Raw genomic sequence first — 15,142 nt, 5'->3', positions numbered from 1 at the left:
TCCCAGGTCAAAGAATTCCCCCTGGAGGGCTGGAAGCTGAACACACATGGGATCCTCCACCTCTAAGCTTTGGCTAAGATAAGGGTCTGAGCACGAGGGGATGCCTCTAGTTTACATCCCAAACTCACCAGGCTTCTCCTTACCCACCTTTATGATCCCTACAGCTCAAACACCACTTATGATCCCAAACATCCCTGGGTTTCTCAAGATGGATAACTAACCCACCCTTATGATCAGGATGTCATCAATGATGTATGTTTATGTTTAAGCCCTGACACCCAAAGGCACCTACTCTGTTACCTAGTCTCCCCTGCTTGCCCCGCTTGTTTGTTCCCATTGTTCATCCCCCTCCCCATCCTCCCTTTCCAAGTCACTTAGACCCCATCCCTTTACGGTATAAAAATCCTGAACGTTTCTCTGTTCAGTTGGTCCTCCATGCTGCCTCCTGACCATTCAACCTAAATAAATCTCTCTGTCTTTAAAGGGTTTCCACCAGAGTCTGTCATTCTCAAAAGGGCTCCCTCCCTGGACCGAGGGTTAATCTCCAGCCCCCCACAACACATATATTATGTGATGGCATCAACAATAATGGTAACCCAGGCTTACTGGGTTGGAGCTGGCTGCTCAATTTTAATATGGAGGCACCCTTGAGAGGGGCTGAATTGATTCTGAGCTCCACTAGGAGCATGTTAAAAACCAGCCCCTCCAACGTGCCATATTCCGTTTTTGGTTTTTTGTTTTTGGTCCTCTTTGCCAATCTGATGAGCACCATAGATGGCAGTCCATCTTACTAAGAAAGACTTTAGGAATAATTCATATCCTAATTCCCTGCACCTCATTCTTCAGAGCCATAAACTGAGGCCCAGAGAGGACATATGATTTGTCCAAAGGTCAATAGATAATTAGTGGAATAACAACAACAATAATAGCTTTTATATAGGAAGGTGGCTAGATGGTGCAGTGGATAGAGTATTGGGCTTGGAGTCAGGAAGATTCATCTTTCTGAATTCAGCTCTGGCCAGTTTCAAATTCACCCTGTTTACATCAATTTCCTCATCTGTCAAATGGGCTGGAGAAGGAAATGGCCAACCATTCCTGTGTCTTTACTGAGAAAACTCCCCATGGGGTCACAAAGAGTCAGACACAACAAAAACAACTAAAGAACAGCATTTATATGGAAGTTTAATGTTTGCAAAGTATTTTACAATTATAATCTTATTTGATCCTTATGACAGCCCTGGAGGGTAGGTTCTATTATTGTCTCCATTTTATAGATGAGAAAACTGAGGCAAAAAGAGGTTAAGTAACTTGCTAGGATCACATAGCTGGTAGTGTCTGAGGCAAAATTTGTCATTGGGTCTTCCTGACTCTAATCCCAATGCTTTATCCACTGTGGCACATAGCTGCCAAGCAGGATGTGAATTTAGGTCTCTGATTTCCAGGCCAGTGTTATTTCCATACTGTTCCTCTGCCCCTGTAGGCAAAGATTTTACCCCCTTCCCCATTCCTCACTCCTCCTGGCTGGTTTCTCCCCTCCTCAGCAGTATAAGTAAGACATCTGCTACCCAGGGCAAATTCCATGTCTGAGGTCAGGTGGAGACAGATGGGCTGGGCTGGGAGACGAATGAGTGTGGATAGACCTATGGAGAGATCTTTGAGATGGGCCAGGACTCCAACCAGGGGGGATCCAGAAGTCCACTGTGGTGATAAAGCACCCTTCCCTTATGTTAGTACTCTAGAACAAAGTCCTTTTCACCTTGCCCTAGTTATATAGCTCTGTTCTCCCATCCACCCACCCAGGGGACAGACTCCCTAGGTTGGTAGAATTATCCAGGGTTCTCCTCAGCCAGATTCAGTCCTAGAGTTCTCATTGTGCCTGGGGAGACAGCTGGAAGGGACTCAGGATTTGGAATCAGAGGACAGACCTGCATTTGGATCTTAGCTCTGAAACACATTACCTGTGCGATCTTGGGTAAATCCTTCATGTATCCAGGCCTCAGGCTCCTCACCTGTAAATTGGCAAGGGTGGGGGTAGTGGCAAGGTACCCTCCAGCTCTAACTCTGTCCCTATGATTCATTACAGTCCTGTCCCATAGGTCTTTGCAGTCCCTCTCCAATCAGAGAACATCCACTCCATTTCCTGTTTTCTACCACAAAAAGAGCTAATATGAATATTTTTGGCCTATATGGGCTTTTTCTTTCTGTCTTTGATCATATGGGGACTTGTGCCCAACTCCCTCATTTTACAGAGAAGGAAGCTAAGATCCGGACAGGGGAAATAATTGCCCAGTCGTTGCACGGTGAATTACAATTAGTAGCAGGGATGGGATGGGAATCTCTGATTTTCTCCCACTCCAAAGCCATCCCTCTTTCTGGTCTCTGAAGAGGAAGCTGTGATCTGTCTCTGGAGGATCTCTCTGGGGGAGACATGATTTACACCCACAAAAAGTCTTAGAATTCCTGGTTTCCTTCAAAGCTCAGCTCCCCCATCTTCTTCAGCCCAAGATACTTCCTGATCTCCTCAGATGCCCCAGAGGCCTTCCCACCAAGGTTACCTTGTATCTCTCATAGGAGTTCTCTGGATATAAGTATCTATGCAGGTCTGACTCCCACTTCTGATCTTTAGCTCCCTGAGGACAACAATGTTTCCCATTTGCCTTTGTATCTCTGCTGGCTAACAGAGCAGGTCCTTAAAAAGGACATTTTGTTGTATTTTATTCTCTATCAGTCAATCAACAACTGGGAAGTCTGTCTTCCTTTTCCTTTTGTCCTAAGAAGGCAACTAGATGGGACAGTGAATACTGTTGTTGTTTAGCTGTTTTTCAGTTATGCCTGATTCTTCATGACTCTATTTGGAGTTTTGTTGGCAAAGATGCCAGAGTGCTTTGCCATCTCCTTCTCTAGCTCATTTTATAGATGAGGAAACTGAGGCAAGCAAGGACAGATGATTTGCCCAGGGTCATCCAAATAGTAAGTCTCTGAGGCCAGATTTGAACTGGGCTCAAATCCTGCCTTAGGTACCCATTATCTGTTTCATCCTGGACAAGTCACTTAAACCGTCTCAGCCTTGGTTTCCTTACCTATCAAATGTGAATGATAATGATAACCCCTTCCTAATGTTCTTGTGATGAGATAACGTCTGTAAAGTACTTTACAAACCTTAAAGTGCCCTATAAATGCTACCTGTTACTACTATAGGATCATGAATCTAAAGCTGGAAGGGCCCCTGAGGTTGTAGTCCAACCCCCTCATTTGTCAGAAGGGGAAACTGAGACTCCGAGAGGTGTCTCGACTAGGATCAGAGGTCTAGAGCTGAAAGGGTCAAACTATCATTTGACAGATGAGGAAATGGGGGCTTAGTCACCTGCCCAAAGTCACCTGGTTAGCAAACAGAGGAGTCAGCCCAACTTCCTCCCTCTTCCCATGGGTCCACACACGGTACCATGTTTCAGAGGTGTCACAGCTGAGGCCACACAGGTTTGAAGACCAGCAACATTTATTATAATACATGAGGTTACAACTTGAGTCCCAGAAGGAGGACCTCTGAGGCAGCCTCTATAGAGTAAAAGACCTGCTGGACAACTTTCCTCTCTTCTTCAGTCACACCCAAACTCTTCAGGCCTCTCTCTGGCAATGGGTCTCTGGCTCCATTGGGGCTGCTGGGCTGCTAAACAAGACTGACAATGGCCTCAAGGCCTTGGATGTGGGATCAAGTTTGCGTAGGGACCTTCTGGGATTTCAGGGAAGCCACATATCGCTGAGTCCATTTTGCTTTGGGATCAGCACAGACTTTCTGTCCTTTTTTGGTGGTGAATCTATAGATGGAAGAAAAAAACACACCATCTTTTGACTATCTTCCTGTCCTAGGGACAACACCAAGGCTACACAGCCTTATCTTTGCAGTTCACAAATGCTTTCCTCATAATGGTCCTTTAGTGAGCTGTCCTGGGTTTGCAGTCCTAAATCACCTATTCCTTTCAGGTCTCAGTTTCCCCCTCTGTAAAATGAAGGGGTTGGACTGGTCTAAGGTCCCTTCCAGCTCTAGACTGATGATCTATGACTGCACTGCCATAGGATAGTCCCCCATCCCTGCTCCATCCTACCCCCAACCTTCCCAGAATACATTCACTTTGCACATACTTTAACCCTAGCCCCAGAGGAAATAGTAGACCCCCCCCCCATCACCTTCCCAAGAACAGCTATAGTTTCTTGGAAATGCTACATAAGGACAGAGGCTAGATTGGGCTACATCACTGATATACCCACCAGTATATTTAGACTTACGTCTGCCTTAGATCCAATACACAGTATTGATTCCAAGATGGAGGCAGAAGAGAGTGGTAAGGGCTAGGCAATGGGGGACAAGTGACTTGCCCAGGGTCACATAGCTAGGAAGTGGCTGAGGCCAGATTTGAACCTCTAGGCCTGGCTCTCAATCCACTGAGCTACCCAGCTGCCCCCTCACTTAATCTTTCTAAGTATAGGACTGGTGGGTGTATCAGTGATCTGCCTCCAAGATGGAAGGTAAGGGTTTAAAAAAAAAGGAAAGAAAGATGAAGTGATTTAGGATTATGGGATTCTTATCCCCATTTTGCAGATATGAAAACTTCTGCATAACAGAGGAACAGAGAGGGAATGTGACTTGCCCACTATTACACAGCTAATAAATATTGGAGGTGGAATAGGAAAGAGCGAGCCCATCAATGAGTTAGGCACACCAAGGCTATCAATGCTGAGAGCCAAGCATCCTGCTTGAACACAAGGTTGCGTTATCTCTAGCGCCTCTGAAGCTTCCCTCTCCCCATTCTCCAGACAGCCAGAAGATATACTTACATGACAGCAGAGAGGGAGCAGCTGCTCTTGGTCAGTTCATAGCTCTGGACCAACTTCCAGGCGATGGGTCTAGGGCTGTATGTCTCACAGCAGTACCGGGCAATGTTACTGCCATCTACAAAACAAGTCAGACAGACTTTGGAAAGGTCCCATCTCCCCGCTGCCCCGGGCCCCCAGCCCTGAGAGGAAAGAAAGGCACTTTGGGAGAAGCCTTACGTGTGGCAGCCTGGGCTTTGGAGCAGAGGACACCGAGCAAGAGGACACAGAGAGCTAGCCTGGACGCCTTCATGGTTCTTCAGTGTTCGCTGTCCAGGCTTGACAGAGAGCCTGAGGCTGAGGCTCTTTTTATTAGGGAACAGGCTCCCTAAAGAGATTTCCTAAGAATTTTGTGGTTGGAAAAGAAAACACTAGGAGGTTTTTCCCCCAGATCTAGATAAAGGGCTCCATCCCTTTCAGGTGAGAGCAGCCAGCAGACTGCACGTGCCAAAAAGAAGGCGTGGAACTGGGAGAAAGGGAACCATATGCCGAGCGAATGCAAGTGCTGGGAATAAAAAGCATATGGTCTCGGGGGCCCATTTTCTCTGCTTCTTTGCAGTGCCATCCAGTATCCAAGCCAAAGGACTTTGGGAAGGTAACTGCAACTTCTGGAAAGCCAAGGATGGGGAGCCCTCCTTAGTCAAAGCAGTCTCCTCAGATTGTTTGAGAAGGCTTAAATCTGGATAGAATGATAGCCTGGGAATCCAGAGGATTTAGCTTGTAGATTCTGACAAGTTCTCTCTGGGAGAGCCTCTATAAAATGCAGCTCTGAGCTTCCTTCCCAGAGTTCCAATGGGTAGTGTCCCTGAGCAGAGAAACAGCATTTTCATGCATGTGCCTTACGAAATGATTCTGGAAACTCTGTGGAGGATGAATAGGGCATGGAGATCACTGAAGGCAGGGAGAGCTACTAGGAGCTGTTGTAATAGTTTGGGCAAGAGGTGATGGGACCTGAACTAGGTGGGGTGGCTGTGTGAGTAGAGAGAAGGGGATATATGTGGGAGAGAGGTCACACAGATCGAATCGACAAGACTTGGCTATTTGAGGGATGAGGGAAGAGACCCTAACCCTCTTTATAAAGAGCCCTACTGCATTTACTGAGACCTAGACCTAGCCTGTAGAGTCCTACAAGGTGTTATCACTCCAAGATGCTCTGCAAAAATGGGAATGGCAGCTGGGTGGCTTAGTGGATTGAGAGCCAGGCCTAGAGGTTCAAATCTGGCCTCGGCCACTTCCTAGCTATGTGACCCTGGGCAAGTCACTTGTCCCCCATTGTCTATTCCCTCTCTTCTGCCTTAGAACCAATACATAGTAAACAGTTAAGTAAGGTAAGGGGTTTATTAAAATGGGAGTGATTCCTTGTAAGCCATCTGCATTCATGGTAATACCTTTAAATCTCATCTTACACGGATGAGAAGACAAAAGTATTTTGTTCTCTCACCAAGCCACTGGTCTGAGGTCTCCAGGTTGGGTGAAATTAGATGGGGCCAGAGAGGGGGAAGGAATGTTCCAGCAGAACAGGACTGGTCGTCTAGGATTACTCCCAGGGGAGACCCTGCTAACATTTCACGAGGCTTTCCCAGCCTTCTTTCCTCTTTTCCCATGGTCTTTGGGCCTCCCTGCTCTGCTGATGGTGTCCATCTTCTACCAGCTTAGGGGGACCTGCCTCTTGGAATGGTCTCCCTATCTCCAGCTTGAGATCATAAATTATTGGGGTCCAGGTCCCCAAAGACAGAATAGGAAGTCAGGCAACCTGCAGACAGACCTCAACTTTGATATGGGGGTACAAGCCTCCCCTAGATACCCCCAAACCCCAGAAAGTGTCCCAAGTCAGAGAGTAACTCATTTTTCCTTGCATTCCTACAGTGCTGAGCGAAGGTGACTTTGAGCATTCTTCATGAGCACCTCTCAGCTTGCTCCTGACAAGATATTCCAGATGTCTGCTTGTCCTCTAAACTGAACAGTTCACCCCTTTTGACTTTGAGGCATAGGACTTAACCATATGACCCATCTCGGGTTCCAGAGACCCAGTAACATGCCACCATCATCCCATCTGTAGTCACGTAGACCCTGTTGTTGAAAGGGTACATAAAGGCCAGAACACATCTCCTCTAGGAGGCAGCATTCTATGCACTCTGCCTCCCTCAGTCATTCCATTTGGCTTATATTCAAATGAATAAATCTCTTTTATATTTTTAAACTAGCTATTAGAGTCATCCTTCTTGACAAGGGCAACCTGTCCAGATCCAGGACTTTACCTTACAGTTCTCCCACAACAAACGTCACTGCTCAGTGTTCACTTGTCTTTGGGTGGGCCCCTAAACCTCAGTTTCCCCACGTCCACTCAGCAGCAGCCTCTCTTGCTCCAGCATCTCTGAACCAACTTTAGACAGGAGAGCTGTACCAGAAGCTAAATCTCCTCCTCTCCCACAAGTAGCCTCCCAGAAGCACCACTTAAGGAAATCAATGATTTCCTGAGACTAAGAGCAATAATGAATCATATTAATGTCCTGCTTTAAGGGCTATAAAGTGCTGCACAAAATGAGTGGAAAGTGACTTTTGAGGGTGGTGAAAGTTTCTGAGGAAGGGAGCTCTTCAAATAAGAATAGCTAGTATTTCTAGCGTGCCTTTATTTCCATGTTTGCTCAATCACTTTTCAGCCTGGTCTGAATCTTTGTGACCCCATTTGGATTTTTCTTGGCAAAGATACTGGAATGGTTTGCCACTTCCTTCTTCAGCTCATTTTGCAGATGAGAAAATTGAGGCAAACAGGGTTAAGTGACTTGCACAGAGTCATACAGCTGCTAAGTATCTGGGGCTAGATTTGAACTCAGGGAGCAGAGGCTTCCTGACTTTAGACCCAGCACTCTACCCACTGCACCACATACTTTCTCATTTGTTCCTCACAATAGCCCTACTTATGGGGGAAAGTGTTATTATTAGCCTCATGTTCTAGATAGGAAACAGAAGTAGAGAGAGAGATATGACTTGCCCAAAGTCACCCAGTTTGGGAGTGTTTGAGGCATGATTTGATTCTGGTACCTTGTACCCACTTTGCTACGTAGCTGGGAAGGGAACCTTTTGGCAAAGCCTCTCAAAAATGGAATAATTCCCTCTTCTCTGAGCTGAGAAAATTGGGCTTTCTGATAACATATCAGAAAGTGTCTAGTGAAAATATGGTGGTAGACCTTCATCCAGCCCTCAACCAAAGATCAGTTTATTCCAATTCAATAGCCATTTATTAACAGTCAGGAGGAAAAGGCATTGGGTTGGAGTTACAGATACAAGAATGGAAGGAGACAGAGGCCTTGACCTCCAGGGGCTTACATTCTAGGAAAAGGGATGAGATAAATACACAAATAATTATATTATAAATTATGATACAAAAAGTTCACAGAAGTGAGGTCTTCCCCCCATAAATGTCATGATTCCATACCCTCAAGCCAGGCTGACTGCCCCTTCCTGGACCTCTGTTTCATCATCTGTCAAATGAGGGCACTGACCAAGGCCATTTCTAGCTCTGCTCTAGGTCTACGATTCTACCTCTGACACTTTTTAGCTATGTGACTACAGGCAAGTCACACTTCCTTTCTCTCTGCCTCAGTTTCCTATTCTGTTAAATGAATCACCCCTTGCCACTCTAATGATACTATAAACTATGAGGAGATCACTTTCCAGGTCCCCTGTCTCTAAACTCTAGGTACCTACTAATGGATCTGTCCCAGGTAAAGCTCACTTAGGGTCTGACCCAAGAGCAAGGAGTCTCTCCCTGATACCATTTGAATGTTGCTCTAGGCACATCTGGAAGAGAGTGGAATCTAGTGTCTTGGATATTCTTTTTTTTCCCATCCATTTTATTTTATTTTTAATTTTCATCCACCTAAAAAAAATTCTTTCCATCCATTTTCCATCTTATGTTGTCTTCCAGCATGGAAATTCCTTCCACTGATGCTTAGAAAATTGCCTGGGGGTACTTAGAAGCAGAGTGACTGTTCTGGGTCCCACAGCCAGTATGTGTCAGAGGTGGGACTTGAATCTGGGTCTTCCTGACCCTAAGCTTGGCCCTCCATTTATCTACGAGGCCATGTTCTGTCTCACTCACACAAGTCAATCAACAGACATTCGTTAGGTGGATGGCTCTGTGCCATGCACCCCAAGATGAAAGAATGCATAGGTCTAGAAAGGCAGCTCTTGAATTGGGACTCATCTAGCTTTTCTGGGGAAAGGATTACACCCTCGGGGCCACCATAAGCAGTAAAGAAGGTATCTTTACTACTATGGACTACCTTGGACTCCACCCAGCAAAATCCTCATCTGCCCTCCTAGCCCAACCCTGCCTCAGGACTAGAGCCATTGACTGCAGAGCTGAGGGTTAGGATGGAAAGACAGTCTACAGGGCTGGAACATTTTACAAAGCAGAAGCACTTTATATAGGTTATTTTATTTGCTCGTGAGCAGAGAGGACATTAGCACTGGGAGGGATCTTAGAGATCAGCCAGGCAGGCCATAACTGGAGGCAGAGGACCTGGTTCGAATCCTGGCTCTGCCACCTCGCCCTCAGATTCCTTCCCACAGGGGTAGTAAATGGACATTTGGGAGCCTGGGAGATACAAATTACCAGCTGTTCATTCTGATTATGGCCTAGCTGAGATAGAAGAAAGAAAGACCACCTCCTCCATTCCCCCAGGTAACTGGCCAGTACATACCACTCCTCCCTCCCCTCCCCACCCCCATCTAGCTAGTTATGCTGGTACTGTTGGAAGATGGAGTCCTGAGGGATTTTTTCAAGGTCTTCAACCCCACCGGCATGGAGACCTTGGCCTTATTGGTGTCTATCATCTTCATGTAATCCTTGACCCACTGCTTTGTAGGGTCAGCACAGACTTCTCGTTTTACTTTGGTGATAAAGCTGTAGAGGAAGGAACAACAGATGATCAGATTCAGAAGGAAACTTGGGGATGTTCCAAGTGAAATAATCTAATTTCATAAAAGAGGAAGCAAGCAAGAAAAAGAAAGGAAGGAAGGAAGGAAGGAAGAGAGAGAGAGAGAGAGAGAGAGAGAGAGAGAGAGAGAGAGAGAGAGAGAGAGAGAGAGAGAGAGAGAGAGAGAGAGAGAGGGAGGAGAGGGAGGAAGGAATTAAATGATTACTCAGAGATTTGAAGATGATCAAGAAATGGACCATTTCTGAAAGCTAAAATTAATTATGATGATGATCTCAAAATTATAACCGTGGACAGAAGAGAGTACTCAGCACCAATATAAAGGGAGGAAGGAAGGAAGGAAGAGAGGAAGATGGAGAATGCAAAGAGGGGAAAGAGTAATGAAGGAGAGGGGGCTAACTTTCAGGCCTCTATGATTTCAGGGTTACTAATCCTGGTCACCACATCTAACCCAGATTAAAATAACAAACTCAGAATGTAATGCCATATCATTGGACCATAAAAATTAAACATACATGAAAAACTTAGTATTTCAGAGGATGTGAGTAGTCAGAAGCTCAGTGCCCTGGCCCATGAAGGCTTCATAAACAAGATGCAGCTACAAAATTTCATAGGAAAAGAAGTTCCAAGTTACAAAATTGGGAGGGACGTTAGAGCCCACTGAGTCCATTTTACAGATAAGAGATGTTGGCAAAGGGAAGGTAGGTGACTCCCTGAGGGTTACACAGCTAGAAAGTACCTGGTAGAGAATTTAAACCTAGATCTTCCTGATCTAAGTCCAGTACTCTATCCTCCGCAGCCCAGATTTCCTGGTTTTGTCCATCACTCACTAACTGTGGGACTTTAAGCAAGTTCCTTCTCCTGTCTAGGCTCATTTTACTTTTCTGCAAAATGAAGGTGTTTAAATTTCCCCTAAGCTTCCTTCCAGGTTTAGGAATCTACAATTGCTTCTTTTCTGCTGGGAATATAAGGAGCCACAGAGTCACATAGGGTAGGTGCCCCTGGGCTCCACAGTCTAGACTCTTGGGAGTACACAACCAACTCTGGGGTAGAAAATTCCATCACAGGCTGGCTATTTGTAGTCAAGAGACCCTACAAATGATCAACATGTATTCAATACATTTGACAGGCCCTGGGCTCTGGCACTAACAACTGATCTTGGCTAAGTCACTTAAAAAAAAACACTCTTTTTGCCTCAGTTTCTCCAAATGTAACACTGGGATAATAATAGTACCTACCTCCCATGGTAGGTTGTGAATATTTCTAAAGTGCCCCTTCCAATGCCTGGCCCATAATGGACACTGTATCCTTGCTAGCTATTATTGTTATTAGATGAGTGAAATGGCCCCTGCCCTCAAGGAGCTTACATTCTAGTGGGGGTTACTGAAAGATAAATAAATGAATTGATAGAGAAAGGTGAGTTCTAGGCATGGAGATAGTCTGTGCCAAGACATGGAACTGGGATGCAGAATATTATATGGCAGGAACCTCAAGAAGGCCAGTTGGACCGGAGACATTTGGTTGCTGTGTAGAGGATGGATTCGAGAGGAGAGAGGCCAAAGACCTCCTTGGAAGGCAAGGAGACCTTTTAGGAGGCATTTGAAGGCCTGAACTAAGGTGATGATTAAATGAGTGTAGAGTAGGATGGATGGGAGAGACGTTGAGGAGAGAAAATCCAGATAAGGCAATGAACTGATTGGTAATGGGGTACAGGAGAGTAAAGAGGACAAGTAAGATGACTCCTAGGCACAGGGCTCAAACACTCACATCACTCCAGGTATGGAACAGGCACTCCGGTTGGTCACTCGATAGCTGATCACCAGGTTTCTGGGGATTGTCTTCCGCATGTAGTTTGTACAACAAGAGGAGGTGACGACTGCGGCTCCTGAAATATGCAGAGGATCTAAATATAAATCTAAATAGAATTTGAATCTAAATATGGGATAAGAAGGAGGACTTCCTCTTCCTTCTCACTCTACTTTCCTTTAAGGGAAGCTTTGATGCTTAGAGCCATGACTAGGACTTCAATTCAATTCATCAAGAAATAGTCATGAAACACCTACTGGGTGAGGGGTGCTGGGAACACAAAAATGAAACAAAATGTTGTCTTTTCCCCAGGAAAGCTTACACTCTAGTGTCAGGGTGAGACTGGTCCATTACAGAACTCAGCCCTGACTTCCATCCTCTGTAGAGAAGTCAGGCAATTAGGTGGTGCAATGGTTAGAGGACTAGACCTAGAGCCAGAAAGACCAGTTCAGACTTGACCCTATACACTTAATAGCTATGTGACACCGGTAGGTCATTAAACCTCTATCTGCCTTAGTTTCCTCAACTTTATAATGGGAATGATAAGAGCACCTACCTCACAAAGTTGTTATGAGGATCAAATGAGATAATGTATGGAAAGTGTTTAACACAGTGCCTGGCACATAGTAGGTGCTTAAAATGCTTATTTCCCTTTTCCCTTCCTCCCTCTTTTTCCTTCCTTCATCCCTACCTACAAATTAGTTCCTATTTTGTGTAGTAAAAAGAAAGAGTTGCAGGAAGGCAACTGAGTATCTGATAGACTGAGTGCTAGGTCTATAGATAAGAGGTCCTGGGTTCAAATCTAGTTTCAGGCACTTCTTAGTTATGTGACCCTGGACAAGTCACTTAACCTCCATTGCCTAGTCCTTATTGCTCTTCTGCCTTGGAACCAATACACAATATTGATTCAAAGATGGAAGTTAACAGGGGGAAGCTGGGTGGCTCAGTGGATTGAGAGCCAGGCCTAGAGACAGGTGGGAGATCCTAGGTTTGAATCTGGCCTCAGACACTTCCTAGCTGTGTGACCCTGGGCAAGTCACTTAATCCCCATTGGCTAGCCCTTACCACTCTTCTACCTTGGAACCAATACATAGTATTGATTCTAAGGTGGAAAGTAAGGTAAGGGTTTAAAAAAAAAGATGGAAGGTAAGGTCTTTAAAAAAAGAGTTCTAAGATCAGAGCCAGGGAACCTGGGTTCTAATCCTGGCTCTGCCACACTGGGCAAGTCATTTAACATCTCTGGGTCTCAGTTCCTTCATCTATAAAATAAGTTTGCTTCTAGGCCTAGACTGTGGACTTGGCATCAGGAAAACTTGAGTTCAAATCTAGCCATATGACCATGGGCAAAGTCACTTCACCTCTATTTGCCTCAGTTTCCCTCTTTCAATCCAACTCTTTTAACACTAGGAGGACCAGGCACACTAATTAATATCAGCTCTTTTTTATATGTTTACTCTAGTTTACTATAATTTCTTCTGTGCAAATGCATATTAAATGCAAATAATTACAAGCAGATATTATAATTTTACTTTGAAATATTAACTTTTACCCTACAATCTTTATTTTATTTCTTGTGAATAGAAAAAAAAATGAACTATGTCCCTTGACACAATGTGGTCCCTCAAGGTATTCTTAAATTTTTCTATCTCCAATGAACCCAAGCTGGTCCTGAAAGCAAAAGCCAACATTCTCCCTGAGCTTCTTTATGGAGGCAAGACCTGGAATGCATCAGAAGAGAGTGGAGAAGCACGTAGTGGATGTGGATTAACTTAAGCAGGTAGCAAATAACCTGTTGGACCCAGAATCCAAGGCTGATCCAGTGGGGACAATAATAGTATTCTCTTCAGAGAGTTGTTGTGGCAACTGAAAATAAAATGCCTTGCACATCTTGGAAATAGATTTCTTGATTGGTAGTAGTAATAATACCCCAAAACTATTCCTGCTCCTCTTCTCCCCTGCTGTCTGCCTATCTCTCTTCTCTCCTTTCATTTTCTGACTCTATTTGACTCGCTATAGAATCACAGAAAATATCAGAAATGGAAGAGAACTTAGAGATCATCTAGTCTAACTCTTCCCCTTTTACAGATGAGAAAACTGAGGCAAAAAGAGGACAAGTGATTTATTGAATCATAAAACAGGAGCTTCAAGAGCCCTTAAATATCTAGTTCAAACATCTCATTAAAAAACAAAACTGAACCCTTACATTCGGTCTTAGTAACATCTCTAAGACAGAAGGGCAAGGGCTAGGGTCACATAGGAAGTGTCTGAGGCCAAATTTGAATCCAAGACCTACATATTCCAGCCCTGATGCCCTATTCACTGTGCCACCTTGCTGCCTCTGAAACACTTCATTTTATCAATGAGGAAACCCAGGTTCTGGTTAGATGGAGATTCATTCAAGGTAGAAAGCAAGGGTAATATTGAATCACAACTGGAACCCGTCTCCTGGCTCCATGTCTAGTTTCCTTCCCCTGCTGTATTGGAGTAGCAGGGATGCTTTGTTGTATCAATGGCATGATCCATCCTTCTCCCCTACATTTAAGCTTTCACTTCCTTGATCTCAGTGCCCCTCTTCACTGGCAATCCCTAACACTGGTCATTCTACTCACACTCAACACACTCAATTCCCCAGACTTATACCAGCATACCGAGTCTATGCCACCCCACATCCCTGGGCGCTTTGCCCCAGAAGCAGCTCATATTTCCCCACATTCAACAGAGGGAGAATAGGAAAGGAGAAGAAAGGGAAGGCAGATAGAAGGAATTCAGTCTTACCTGCTTCAGAGGTTGTTTGACAACAGATAGCCAAGAATATGAGGTGAAGAAGAACCATCATGGAAGCCTTCATGGTCTTGTCAGAGGAGAAGAGACGGAGGACTGGGGATGGCCTAAGGGATTTTTATAAATAGTTAAATATTTGTTAAAAAAAAAAAGGAGGAGAATCCTGGAGAAGGGGTACTCTTGCTTTTCTGACTCCTCCCTGGCTTCCCGACTCCTTTTATAGTTCTCCAATAAAGAGGAAATATCCTTTCTTGTGAATCAATTAATCCACAGTGTTTTGCCACCCAAGAACAAGGAAGTTGGAGGTGGGGCTGAGTCAAGGGGTTTATTTTGGTGGAAACTGGAAAAAAAAAAAAGCTGATACAGAAGACTCTAAAGGTCATTCCTATAACCAACAGGGGGATGGTCCTTGGCAGTATTTTTCTCCTCGAGATTTGGGCTAGCTCCACTTGATTAATCCATTGGGATTAAGCATCCAGAAACTCAGCCCTACCCTTTCTTCTCATATTTCAGGCAAACACTCACCAGACAGTTTTAATTAAGTCAAGCTAACTGCTGCTGGCTTGGGAGAGGGTTATGGGTTCTTACAGAGCTAGAAGTAAACTTAGAGGGAAACAAAAACAACCTCCTTCATTTTTCAGGTAAGGGGAAACTGAGGCCCAGAGAGGTTGCCTGAAATCACAGAGATATTAAATGGAAGAATGGAGATTGAACTCTAGTCATTGGACTCTAAGTTTAGTGCTCCA

General features: G+C 44.8%; 1 protein-coding gene across 1 annotated transcript; it reads right to left on the bottom strand.

Annotated features, from left to right (window-relative positions):
- Positions 1 to 3,480: 3,480 nt before the first annotated feature.
- LOC103101510 (C-C motif chemokine 24-like) lies at positions 3,481 to 14,638 on the bottom strand. The gene is made up of 5 exons (XM_007486030.3): positions 14,391 to 14,638; positions 11,577 to 11,694; positions 9,607 to 9,778; positions 4,834 to 5,012; positions 3,481 to 3,815 (listed from the first exon to the last, which is right to left on the bottom strand). Exons 1-5 carry the CDS (start codon positions 14,461 to 14,463, stop codon positions 3,710 to 3,712), a joined length of 648 nt encoding a protein of 215 aa, XP_007486092.2. The 5' UTR covers positions 14,464 to 14,638; the 3' UTR covers positions 3,481 to 3,709.
- Between the last annotated feature and the right edge of the window lie 504 nt (positions 14,639 to 15,142).

Source organism: Monodelphis domestica, chromosome 2 (assembly GCF_027887165.1).
Source record: "Monodelphis domestica isolate mMonDom1 chromosome 2, mMonDom1.pri, whole genome shotgun sequence".
Classification (NCBI taxonomy): Eukaryota; Metazoa; Chordata; class Mammalia; order Didelphimorphia; family Didelphidae; genus Monodelphis; species Monodelphis domestica.
The sequence above is the reverse complement of the archived record's forward strand: the minus strand, read 5'-3'. Positions and strand labels throughout refer to the sequence as shown.